This window comes from Phyllobates terribilis, unplaced genomic scaffold, assembly GCF_046119375.1.
Source record: "Phyllobates terribilis strain yellow unplaced genomic scaffold, ASM4611937v1 Scaffold_7__3_contigs__length_470593459, whole genome shotgun sequence".
NCBI classification, from domain to species: domain Eukaryota; kingdom Metazoa; phylum Chordata; class Amphibia; order Anura; family Dendrobatidae; genus Phyllobates; species Phyllobates terribilis.
The window spans coordinates 363186192-363200290 of NW_027362767.1; the positions used below are offsets into that span (position 1 = coordinate 363186192).

Below are 14099 nucleotides of genomic sequence, written 5' to 3' on the forward strand. Positions count from 1 at the left end.
ATAAACCATTTTTTGCAACATCCAAATATTGTAAACATTTCATATGAAAATAAAAGACGATCACAGACTTAGAAGAAATGTATATTACACTGATTACATATGGGGCTCATTATGACGCTTACTTGTGTATACACAGTGGATTCCAGATGACTCCCGATTTTGAATAATGGTTTTGCTCCATCCACCCATTTGATATCACTGCTGCTCTACAAATCCACAAAAAATACCATGATTACTATTTTATCTATCTATCTAATATCTATCAAATGTTCTAATGCTTACATATCGTTCTAAAATAAATATATGTATTTATTATTTAACATATCAATCATTCTAATTATCTATCTAATATATACATCGTTCTAATTCTTATGAATTGTTGTAATATCTATTGTTTAATATATATGTATCTAATATATATTATAATGTATTCTAATATCTAATATATCTATCATTCTAATATCTATCTATTTATCTATCTACCTACCTACCTACCTATCTAATGTATATGTACCAGTCGAATATCTATATATTGTTTTAATAGCTATCTATTGTCCTAATATGTATGTATCTATCTATCTATGGTCTAATATTTCTATCAAACTAATATCTATCTATTTATCTATAGTCTATGTATCTCTTTTACCTTTTTGGTGTCCATCTCAGACTGACCCAGATACCCAGAGGGAAGACTGGCAGAGACTGGCAGTTGTTGGTCACATGTTATAATTCTGCCTTCCTTCAGTAATCGGATCCAGCTGTATCCAACTGTAAATTATTAAAAACATAAACAAAATAATCCATTAATAATACAAATGTAAGGAAAGGATTCTTACAGGGAATCTGTCACCAGGTTTTTTCTACGTAATATGAGAGCAGCATAATGTAGGGGCAGAGACCCTGATTCCAGGGATATGTCACTTGCTCAGCAGCTTGCTCTAGTTTCAATACAATCAGTGTTTTATCAACAGGAGATTATTATCAGAGGACTAGGTGTCATGTGAAAGGCAGTCCAACTAATCTGTGTAACCCCGCCCCCACTACTGATCGCATTGTCAGCAAGCTGCTTAGCAGTGGTGTGGGCGGGGTTACACACAGCTCAGCATACACAGTACTGCTACATCTACAACAGAAAAAACAGGGATTCTATTAAAACTGTACCAAGTAGCCCAGTAATTGACACATCACTCGAATCAGGGTCTCTCTCCTTACATCATGCTGCTCTTAGATTCCATAGCAAAAACCTGCTGACAGATCCCATTAATACTGTTTTCAGCTATACATGTATACGAGATGTTTTGGAACTTTAATATGAAGATTAGCGGAGCACTGACTTCAAACAACCCAACAATTAGTTGAATGAAGGGGCCATGGAACTAAAGGGTAAACCATCAATATATCAATGTTCCAGAACACTAAAAACACAGCAGTAAAATGGAACACTGCAGTATAAGGCTGGCTTTAGGAATTCAGTTTCAGTGCAGTTTTTGTGGCTATAAATTAAAAATTAAAAGTCTTTTTGATATTTTTCATTTTCTTGAATCTACATTTGGATGTGGCAAAAAACTTATCCTAAAACTGCATGTACAGATGCAGTTATATGCTCTACTGGGACTCGCTGCACTAATAAGGGAGTGATGGGGGTCACCTAACCAGGACTATGTATGACTGGGCTGTTTGCTGTCATTTTGATAAAATCACAGTTTTATCTGCTGCAGAGCTACCAGTTCTCTGAATGCTGAGCTCTGTATAACCCTGCCCACTGCTCTGATTGACAGATTTCTTTGTACACTGAGCATAAGCAGAAAGCCGCCAATCAGTGGTGGGGGCGGGGTTATACAGAGCTTATGAATAAACTTAACTACTTGACAGAAGGTCAACTAGTCCTCTAATGAAATCTCTTACTGATAAAACAGTGATTTATCAAAATTACAGAAAGAAGCATAGTCACTGATACATCGCTGGAATCAAGGTCTCTGATTGCACATTATGCAGCTCTCAGATTAACTGGCAAAAACCTGGTGACAGATTCTCTTTAAGACAGCTTCCATAGACAGTCTTGACACTAGCTACTCCACTTAGCAACTCCCAGACAATGCTTCAGTATTGAACCTTTCACCGCTATACTGGCCTTTGCTGCTAAGGCCCCTGGATTGCATCTACGAATTAGCTGCTGGCTGGTGGAGCAAATTGGCAGAGTTTAGAAATTGGTTTTCCGTCCGTTCCTGCCATTGCCCAATATATGCATATGCATGTGGCCTGCCTGGCTGGACAAATAGAGAATATATTGATCTTGTAGCTGGGTGGCATGTGTGCCAACCCAGGAGCCGCAGTGCGAAACAATCTGGGCAGCGTACAAGTATACTTTTTTCTTCTTCCAGGAAAATGCCAACAGATCAGTCCATCTGATCAGAAATAGATGGACTTCCATCATTTAAATTCCCCTGATTAACTAGTTTCACAGGAGACATAATATGAAGTACAGCAGTCAAAGCTAATCTACAGCTATAACACAATGCTGTCTTTTACCTGGTGTTTCAGCGTTGTCATGCTTCTTACTGCTTCCCTTTGAATTGATGTCACAGCTGACATGAAAGAAAGTGAACAACAAATGGTGCTTCTGGTGAAGATGCAAAGGGAGCTCAATTTTTATCTGGAAAAAAAATAATATCTGGTTGATGGCACATTTATTTTTTTCTTTAAAACAATGATTCAAATTCCATTTTTGACCATTGACATTTACGATAAAGGCGTTTACTACCCTTGCTTTACAAGGAGCCGGCAGCAAGAAGATCACTGCTATGATACAAGAAACTCACCTCGTCGTAAAACTCTGGGCTTTGGTTATGGTGCAGCACCACTGCATACGCATTTGTGGTGAATACAGGTCCTCCGGGCTTTCCATAAATACACTGCGGCCAACAAGAAGTCAAAGTGTTATAATGACAATGCATTTACTATTATGTGACAGATCACCGATATACAGGGTGATTCACTCACTACTTTACCCGGAAAAATTGCTGTAACTTCTAAAAGAGACGATCTATCGTACTGAAATTTGGGCTGTACATACCTTAGTTCATGATAAACTGATATCTTATAGCAAGTGTTCACTGTTCGCATCATAGCATGCCTGCACACACCATTCCATATTCTTGAATGTACTCCGCAGGATGTCTGGGGTCATAGCCTGAATTTCTCGCTGTATGTTCTCTAGGAGAGCCTGTAATAGTCATGGCTTGTTACTGTACACCTGACCTTTCAAATGGCCCCAAAGGAAAAAAACAGGCAATAACGAATTCTTCTCTCTTCATTGGGCCCTTTCAATTCCTGAACGACAGAGACTCTGTACAGAAGAACATAACGTTTCTTGGCCATTCGTTGACATGTGGAATACAACACGCCCGCCTCCTGAGAAAGCCTGTGCAACGATTTACATGGAGATGCCAGAAGTCGCTCTTTCACATCTTGAATTATTTCCTGACTTTTTAAGACGTAGTCCATCATGACTATCCAGTAATGTTCCTGTATGTTCCAACTTATTCCTCAATGACAGAATACACGGTTTGGATGGCGGATTTCGACCTTCAAACTTCTTTAGAAACCCACTGTGGCACCTTAAGGGACTCAGATGTCCAATAATTTTCACAACAAAAGCACGGTCCTCCAAACTGTATCTGTACATTGTTAACAAATGAAAAAGGAATTCGGCAGGAGAGAAATGCAAACACCACACAAACTACCGACATGCAGAAAAGAGTGCAGCAAGTCTATCTCATAGTGAAGACGACCGGTGGGGAGACAAGTTGGCGAGACCACTGGGTGTTAGGATGTTTCTCATCGCTGTCACTGAGGTTCATTGCATTCTCACTTCTCAAGAACCAAAGTATGTACAGTCCAAATTTCAGTACGGTTGACCTTCTCTTTTAGAAGTTACAGCAATTATTCTCGGTAAAGTAGCGAGTGAATCACCCTGTACAACTCAAATGTGAAAGGGTGGAAAACTGGTTATTCTTCTACACCAAAATATCCCAAGCCTCAATCTGAAAAGAGGATTCTTCTAACTGCGGTGACAATTTGGGGATTATGTATAAAAATATGGAAACAAAATAAAACAGATATAGCACATAGAAATGGTCAAATATTTGATTACATTTGTTAGGCTTCCTATTAAAGGGATTGCGTCATCAGAAAATGACCTATTGTACACTAAATCAGGTCTTTATGTTAAATGTTTTTTTTTAATTCTAATATATATTTTTTTACATTTTCCATATTACTAATTATATTAATATATATATATATATATATATATATATATATATATATATTAATATAATTAGTAATATGGAAAATGTAAAAAAAAAAATATATATATATATATATATATATATACAGTGCCTACAAGTAGTATTCAACCCCCTGCAGATTTAGCTGGTTTGATAAGATGCAAATAAGTTAGAGCCTTCAAACTGCAAACGAGAGTAGGTTTTATGAACAGAAGCATAAATCTTACAAACCAAAAAGTTATGTTGCTCAGTTGAATTTTATTAAATTTTAAACATAAAAGTGTGGGTCAATTATTATACAACCCCTATGTTTAATATTTTGTGGAATAACCCTTGTTTGCAATTACAGCTAATAATCGTCTTTTATAAGACCTGATCAGGCTGGCACAGGTCTGTGGAGTTATCTTGGCCCACTCCTCCATGCAGATCTTCTCCAAGTTATCTAGGTTCTTTGGGTGTCTCATGTGGACTTTATTCTTGAGCTCCTTCCACAAGTTTTCAATTGGGTTAAGGTCAGGAGACTGACTAGGCCACTCCAACACCTTGACTTTTTCCCTCTTGAACCAGGCCTTGGTTTTCTTGGCTGTGTGCTTTGAGTCGTTGTCTTGTTGGAAGATGAAATTACGACCCATCTTAAGATCCTTGATGGAGGAGCGGAGGTTCTTGGCCAAAATCTCCAGGTAGGCCGTGCTATCCATCTTCCCATGGATGCGGACCAGATGGCCAGGCCCCTTGGCTGAGAAACAGCCCCACAGCATGATGCTGCCACCACCATGCTTGACTGTAGGGATGGTATTCTTGGGGTCGTATGCAGTGCCATCCAGTCTCCAAACGTCACGTGTGTGGTTGGCACCAAAGATCTCGATCTTGGTCTCATCAGACCATAGAACCTTGAACCAGTCTGTCTCAGAGTCCTCCAAGTGATCATGAGCAAACTGTAGACGAGCCTTGACATGACGCTTTGAAAGTAAAAGTACCTTACGGGCTCGCCTGGAACGGAGACCATTGCGGTGGAGTACGTTACTTATGGTATTGACTGAAACCAATGTCCCCACTGCCATGAGATCTTCCCCGAGCTCCTTCCTTGTTGTCCTTGGGTTAGCCTTGACTCTTCGGACAAGCCTGGCCTCGGCACCGGAGGACACTTTCAAAGGCTGTCCTGGCCGTGGAAGGCTAACAGTAGTTCCATAAGCCTTCCACTTACGGATGATGCTCCCAACAGTGGAGACAGGTAGGCCCAACTCCTTGGAAAGGGTTTTGTACCCCTTGCCAGCCTTGTGACCCTCCACGATCTTGTCTCTGATGGCCTTGGAATGCTCCTTTGTCTTTCCCATGTTGACCATGTCTGAGTGCTGTTCACAAGTTTGGGGAGGGTCTTAAATAGTCAGGAAAGGCTGGCAAAAGAGATCTTTAATCCACACATGTGAAGCTCATTATTCTTGGTGCCTGAACTACTTCTTAATACTTTTGGGAGACCAAACAGAATTCTTGTGGTTTGAGGGGTTGAATAATAAATGACACTCTGAATTAACTTTTAACGTTTTTAAAAAAAAAAAAATTGCTGCAGTGCATTTCCCACTTCCAGGCTGATCTACAGTACAAATGTCACAATGCCAAGTTAATTCCGCATGTGTCAACCAGCTAAATCTGCAGGGGGTTGAATACTACTTGTAGACACTGTATATATATATTGCAGTTTTCATACTGGCCATTAAGTCTGATACTAGTCTTAGATTTCCTATTGTAAACAGTAAACACTTTTCAGCAAAATGCGACATTTGATTAAAGTAAAAGCCTAAGACGAATTTATCATTGTAATACATAATTTATTACACCATCTAATCTTAAAATGACAAAAAAGGGCGCATGTTTAATCTTTTGGGGTGAACTACAATATATTTCTCATTGTATTTCTACATTAAAGTTGCATTTTCAAAGCAGGTTATGGCTATTTAAAAAGAAAAAAGCATGGAGCAAATCATTTTATGTTGCAACTATTTAAAATGTATAAAAAGTCGCAAATGGTGCCAAATGCTACATTAACCTTCGACATTTGAAACATTGGTCTTCAGCTGGTTTGTAACTTCAGGAAGTGTACCAATAAATATGCATAAAAACAAACATTTTGCACTGATTTATGACATTTCACATATCGGTCTCCCGCTCTTATATGACATTGGGAAATGCAATATCATGGTTATAAAGTAGCTCTGGCCTAATTTGTATCAAATGAATCATTAAATGTAACATTTGATAAATATGGAATGGCAGAGTTGAAGCAAGTACTCAACACTTGGTGCAAATTATTAGTGATGAGCTAGTATGTTCCGTTAACCCTTTCGGCGAGCATGCGCGGGTGCTCGCCAAGTATCTTCAGCGTGCTCGGGTGATATGTTTTCGTCACTCCGTGCTCATGATTTGAGACTGTTTGACAGCTTTAATACATGTGAGGAATGCCTAAGAAACAGGTATTCCTCACATGTATTAAAGCTGTCAAACAGTCGCAAATCATGAGCACGGAGTGATGAAAACATAACACCCAAGTACGCTGAAGATACTCGGAAAACACCCGACCATGCTCGTAAATCTCGAGAAACGACCATGCTCGCTCGTCACTACAAATTACAAATTATGCTATTTTTAATAAATGTGGACCATTAAGTCCATGTGGCTGCTGAAAAGTGAACCGTACAGAATAGGAAATATGCATTTCGTGTTTGGTTTAGTAGCCACTGAAACAATTGCAAGTCTTCTGAATTTACTTTTTTTTTTTACTATTGAGACGTTGGATCTTCCTAGCATCTAAAGTCTATGTTGCCCTTTGCTAATTTTAATTATTCAAATATATATATGTATATATTATGTGAAACCTAAGATAGAAACAAAATGAACATACACCCTGCTAGAAGTAAGTAAAAAAGCAATAGTGCATAAATATAACATAGGGTACTTCGTAAACACTGTTTACTAAGTACCCCATGTTATGTATATGCACTATTGCTTTTTACTTCGTTATAACAGGGTATATGTTCATTTTGTTTCTATCTTAGGTTTTGTCTGTTTAACGGCCAGTCTGAACATGCTCCTACACATTGCATGTATACCAACGTATTCTCCAGTTCATTTCTTTTGGTTTTATATATTCTGAAAAGCAAAGCAACTTTGCTAGTAGTCTTGATAAAACATTTCCTATAATTTTGTGTTAACAGCTCCTATGCTGCTCTATGCATCTCCATAAATACATACACGCCCTGGGTGGCTTCATCCAGCAGTTACACTGCTTTTCATCTGTGTTTTCTTCTTGCTAAACTACTAAACGTATAAGAGCTAGAAATAGGGGACAGATGAGAAGAGTGAGATGAGAGTATGATCAGAGTTGGTTTGTAGTCTGTACCAATGGAGAATACTTATAAAGCTGCTTAATTTTCCCTTTAAGGGAAAAAAATGATTCCAAAAGTGGACAAAAAGGTTTTTAAAGTGAATCTGTCGCCAGGGTTTTTCTACCTTCTCAGAGAGCAGCATGCTATACAGTGCGATCCGACTGGCGCAGCAACTCCCAGCACGCGGCAATATTTTTCTCATGCTGACTCGGCATGGGAAAAAAAAAACCCTCAGCACCGCTGCATAGAATAGCATTAGTCTGTGCTATCCGATAAAACATCACATAGTACTCGTCTGATGAATACACTCGTGTGAGTGAGCTCTTACTATATTTTATAAAAAGATAAGTCAGCAAACCTTCAGCGCTGGCGCCTCCGGCTCATCTAGGTCTCGGAATTCAATCTTGACGGCAATATTCCGAGCCTGTGGATATATAGAAGCCACAATACTTTAGAATAAAACCTATCATACAACCATAATGGACAAAACTGAACATCGTCTATTCACCTTAGCAAATGATTTTTGACTATCGTACTTTAAATGTAGAGGATATACATAGAGATGGTTTCTGTATGTGGTGAACGGGTAGCAATACTTTGTCACTTCTGGGACAAATTCCTCAATTTCCACTGCAATTTTCTGGTTCTCTTTGTCATATGGTCTGATGGGTATACATGATGACGTCACACAATCTGGAGGAGAAAAATGATAGAAAGCATTACATTAGCACATGAGCATGTAACTGTACTGTAACTAGGGGATAGTTTGGGAATATTCTAGTGATTGCGAGAGCTTCCCATTATGGGAACCCCAGAGATCACACATTTATCACCTCTCTCTACTGTACTACAACCTTAGTAAAAGCAACATAAATGGCCTTGATTAAATGACAGAATTTTTTTTTTATTAAATTTGCCTATTTTCAAAAAAAAGTCACTCACTAATCTGATTATTCATTCATAAGGAGGAAACCTTGTCAGCCTTATATATGCATGGTCAAGAGGAAACATACCGAATACTGTTAATTACATGTTATTATGCTACATTACAAGATCACATGATGGGTTCACGTCAAAAACCCAAAGTAGTTTTTCTTGTTTTCTCTTGTAATACAAAATCCATCTAATAATGTTTTCTCATCAAAACATTCATTTTCTAATTCCTGCAGTTGTAATGTTTGTTATCTCCAGAGAGGATACAACGTTAATTTGCCGTTCGCACTGTTTCTTTTCGAAAAATCAACATATGCATTACATAGGGTGACACATGGGAAATCCGTCAACTTTAACAGAGGTCATGTGAAAAAAATAAGAATACCTTAGAATATCTTATGTACAGAAGAAATCAACTTTAGTTTCACATATCTCCAATTTGTGCCTGGTACTGAGCCCACAAGTATCTATCCCAGATCAAGTAATAATATAAATGTAATGATAAAATATTATAGGGCCTTTCAATGACTGCAATACTGATCGATGGGGTCCAACTCTCGGCATCATCTAAATAAAGGGGCCATAGGTATTTAGAAAGGCACATATGGTTGTAAATGCATCTGTAACTGCTCAACCTCAGCGCCTTTAATCATTCCCATGATCAGATGCTGACAGCCTACTTAACCCCTTCACGATGAGGCCAATTACCGTTTTTGCGTTTTTTCCTCCCCTTCTTCCCAGAGCCATAACTTTTTTAATTTTCTGTCCACAAACACATAAGACGGCATGTTTTTTTGTGGGACGAGTTGTACTTTTAAAACACACCATTAATTTTACCACGTAGTATACTGAAAAACGGAAAAAAAAAATTCCAAGTGGGGAGAAATTGTGAAAAAAAAAACGCAATTCTGACATTGTATTTTGGGAATTGTTTCAACAGTGTACACTTTGTTGTAAAAATGACCTCACAATATGATTCTGCTCATCAGTACGATTACGGTGATACTAAATATGTCCAGGGTTTTTATTAGTTTAGTGGTGAAAAAAATCAGAAGTTTGCAAAAAAAAAAAAATTTGGGGTTGTGTCACCATTTTCCGAGACCCATAACGTTTTCATTTCTCAGTCGATGTAGCTGTGTGATGGCTTATTTCTGCGGGGCGAGACAATGTTATTATTGATACCATTTTGGGATTGATATGACGTTTTGATCGCTTGTTACAGCATTTTTTGTGGTATTGCAGCAACCAAAAAAACTTAATTTTGAGTTCTTGGGTTTTTTTTATTTACGGTTTTTACCAAAAGGGTTAATTATTTTTATATTTTGATAGATCTGACTTTTCTGAATGTGACAATGCCACTATAAGATATACAGATATAAGATACCAAAATATTGGTTTAGATCATTTTGTGTTATAACAAAATAAGAGATTCTAGCTAACAGTTCCCTAATAGTGATGAGCTCGCGTGCTCGGCACTCAAGTGGCATCAGGGTGCTCGGGTACGCATCGAGTATTGCGGGTGCTCGAGCGCCATGTTCAGAGTCCACACACTGCATGTTTCGTGGCTGTTAGACAGCCATTAACCAATGGGGGATTGCCTGCCATGCACGGTAATGCCGTGGCCATGTTGGCTATGGCACTACTGTGTATGTCAGGCAATCCCCAGGGACTCGAGCATGGCGCTCAAGCACCCGCGATACTTGATACGTGCCAAAGCATCTCGATATCACACCAATACCAAGCACGCTCGCTCATCACTATTTCCTAATTAATAGGTCTGGATTCGCTGGGTGACAAGCGCTTAGAAGTGGTAATCAGGATGATTATGTCAATGTTTTCAGCTTCTTAAGCTACATAGGTTTCTGAGGGCACAATAAATGTCCCCTTGTATTACAACCATTATGGGGTGATACCACCTGGCCAACATGTTTCTGTGGAATTTAAATACACTGTGAGAAAGAAGAATAATCAGGATGTTGTTATTTATATTAAGGATATTGTGGGGAAAGAACAGATTGATGAACACAGTTCTTTGTTCACAAGGTGAGACATAGTGTCTCCAGGTTAGTGGGGGAGATGTACCCCTGAAGTCCCAAAATGAGTTATAAAGGACCCAAGAGTATATGACGAGGGAGGATATTGATGGAAGGAAGGAAATTGAGACTGAAGGAAAATTGGCATTGAGGGATGTGTCCCTCAGAGAGGTAGGCCATACCAAGGAGAGGACATTGCAAGGAGATGAGGGCCACACCAAGGTGGCATAATCAGGAGGCACTAGGTGAAGGGTTCTTTTCTGGTAACTAGGACATTATGTGAATGACCGTAAGCTTAAGGAATTAATGTTTCTTTGCTGTCATGATTTTGATATTTGTTTTATCAATTTTATACTGCACATTTGGTTCGGGATATAAAATAGTTTCTTTTTATACAGTTTGTTGGTGTGCTTTCTTTGTTGACCGTCCCCAAGAATCTACATAGGGATATTGTGGTCGTGCGATATTCGCATCATTTGATATTGGTGTTGTTAATAATATTTCTTGATGTTGTTATTGTTCGGTATCCTTGTCGTTCGACATTGATATTGTTTGCTATAATGGTGTTTCTTACACCACATATGTGTATATACATATTTTTTCATTATCTTTATTTTTAATGGGTTGAAAACAGGTGTGATGTGAACTTATGTTTTTTTTATTTTTTTCAGATTTTTATTTTACTTTTCACTGTTCTAAATAGTCCCCATAGGGGACTTGAAGCTGCGGTCATCTGATCACTTGTGCTATATACAACAATGCTATAGTATTGCTGCATATAGTAAAAATCACGGTCTCCTTTGAAGCACAGCCAAAGGCTGGGTTTCTAAGGGGCTCCGTAATGACAAGCACTGAGGTTTTCAGACGACACCTGGCTATCATAGCAGTACATTGGTGACTCGTGATGGGCGCGTCGACGGGTGCATGGAATGATGCGCAAGCATGCCGGCGCATGTTAAATACCGCTGTCAGAGTTTGACAGTGGTGTTTAACAATCGTGGGCTCTGCTCTACTCGCGATTGTTAGAGGCATGTCCTGGCCGTCACACACAGCCATAACCTACCGGGTATGGTGCAGGCTCACATGAGCCCGCGCCACACACCTGCTTCCAAGTTGCGCTGTATATGAACGGCAGTTGTCCTGAAGGGGTTAAAGGAAATGTGTCATCAGAAAATTACCTGTTATATGAATCAGGCTTTTACATTAAATATAGTTTAACTTGTTGATTTTTTTTCATGTCACTATATTTATTTAAAAAATCTGAAATCTTGCAATTTTCAAACTGACCGCTAAGCCTCAAACTAAATATTAAAAGCCATAATACAATCAAAGTTGGTGTTAAAATTGCCACCAAAAGTAGAATTAATGGCATTTACACTTTGTTATTATTGGTCAAGTTGCTGCTGCACTACCAGAATATGTGACATCACTTTATTGTCGCAGACATATTACTGAGCCATACTGCAGCTGCCAAGAAATACTTTTCGTCATTAGTAGATAAAAACTCCCTATGCTGTAACACTATGATTGCCGAAGACGTAGGCAATTTTATAGTAAACGTCATACTTGAAAAGTCGAGAGGAAGACAGTCTACAGTAACGTCCAGGTGTCCAGGTATAATTTGGAGTTTAGTCTTTTCTGGTCTGTATCGGGAAAACAATTGAAAAAGTATTATTAACAGAATTAAAATAAAGTACGGTACAGACCAAAGTTTGGACACACCTTCTCATTTAAAGATTTTTCTGTATTTTCATGACTATGAAAATTGTACATTCACACTGAAGGCATCAAAACTATGAATTAACACATGTGGAATTATATACTTAACAAAAAAGTGTGAAACAACTGAAAATAGGTCTTATATTCTAGGTTCTTCAAAGTAGCCACCTTTTGCTTTGATGACTGCTTTGCACACTCTTGGCATTCTCTTGATGAGCTTCAAGAGGTAGTCACCGGAAATGGTCTTCCAACAATCTTGAAGGAGTTCCTAGAGATGCTTAGCACTTGTTGGCCCTTTTGCCTTCACTCTGCGGTCCAGCTCACCCCAAACCATCTTGATTGGGTTCAGGTCTGGTGACTGTGGAGGCCAGGTCATCTGGCGTAGCACCCCATCACTCTCCTTCTTGGTCAAATAGCCCTTACACAGCCTGGAGGTGTGTTTGAGGTCATTGTCCTGTTGAAAAATAAATGATGGTCCAACTAAACGCAAACCGGATGGAATAGCATGCCGCTGCAAGATGCTGTGGTAGCCATGCTGGTTCAGTATGCCTTCAATTTTGAATAAATCCCCAACAGAGTCACCAGCAAAGCACCCCCACACCATCACACCTCCTCCTCCATGCTTCACGGTGGGAACCAGGCATGTAGAGTCCATCCGTTCACCTTTTCTGCGTCTCACAAAGACACGGTGGTTGGAACCAAAGATCTCTCAAATTTGAACTCATCAGACCAAAGCACAGATTTCCACTGGTCTAATGTCCATTCCTTCTTTTCTTTAGCCCAAACAAGTCTCTTCTGCTTGTTGCCTGTCCTTAGCAGGGGTTTCCTAGCAGCTATTTTACCATGAAGGCCTGCTGCACAAAGTCTCCTCTTAACAGTTGTTGAAGAGATGTGTCTGCTGCTAGAACTCTGTGTGGCATTGACCCGGTCTCTAATCTGAGCTGCTGTTAACCTGCGATTTCTGAAGCTGGTGACTCGGATAAACTTATCCTCAGAAGCAGAGGTGACTCTTGGTCTTCCTTTCCTGGGGCGGTCCTCATGTGAGCCAGTTTCTTTGTAGCGCTTGATGGTTTTTGCAACTGCACTTGGGGACACTTTCAAAGTTTCCCAATTTTTCGGACTGACTGACCTTCATTTCTTAAAGTAATAATGGCCACTCGTTTTTCTTTACTTAGCTGCTTTTTTCTTGCCATAATACAAATTCTAACAGTCTATTCAGTAGGACTATCAGCTTTGTATCCACCAGACTTCTGCACAACACAACTGATGGTCCCAACCCCATTTATAAGGCAAGAAATCCCACTTATTAAACCTGACAGGGCACACTTGTGAAGTGAAAACCATTTCTGGTGACTACCTCTTGAAGCTCATCAAGAGAATGCCAAGAGTGTGGAAAGCAGTCATCAAAGCAAAAGGTGGCTACTTTGAAGAACCTAGAATATAAGACATATTTTCAGTTGTTTCACACTTTTTTGTTAAGTATATAAATGCACATGTGTTAATTCATAGTTTTGATGCCTTCAGTGTGAATGTACAATTTTCATAGTCATGAAAATACAGAAAAATCTTTAAATGAGAAGGTGTGTCCAAACTTTTAATCTGTACTGTATGTTAAAAGACAAAAAAATACATTTTCTTTTTCTGTGTATGTTATCTATTTTGGCCTCACTCCTGAATGTTCTGAAGGCAGAATGGGATAAAGGGGAGACACTAAATTCAGAGGACATATACAGTAGTTTTCTATT

The 14099-nt window shown here is 39.0% G+C and overlaps 1 protein-coding gene across 4 annotated transcripts in view; it reads right to left on the reverse strand.

Annotated features, from left to right (window-relative positions):
• DOCK11 (dedicator of cytokinesis 11) overlaps positions 1-14099 on the reverse strand; it is a 333016-nt gene that overhangs the window by 251399 nt on the left and 67518 nt on the right. For all 4 annotated transcript variants that reach the window (XM_073641338.1, XM_073641340.1, XM_073641339.1 and 1 more), the window contains exons 16-22: positions 12202-12278; positions 8178-8362; positions 8028-8093; positions 2820-2912; positions 2530-2653; positions 647-768; positions 123-206 (exon numbers count right to left, since the gene is read on the reverse strand). In XM_073641338.1, coding sequence (XP_073497439.1) covers positions 123-206; positions 647-768; positions 2530-2653; positions 2820-2912; positions 8028-8093; positions 8178-8362; positions 12202-12278 — 751 coding nt within the window. The remainder of the gene's footprint in view (positions 1-122; positions 207-646; positions 769-2529; positions 2654-2819; positions 2913-8027; positions 8094-8177; positions 8363-12201; positions 12279-14099) is intronic.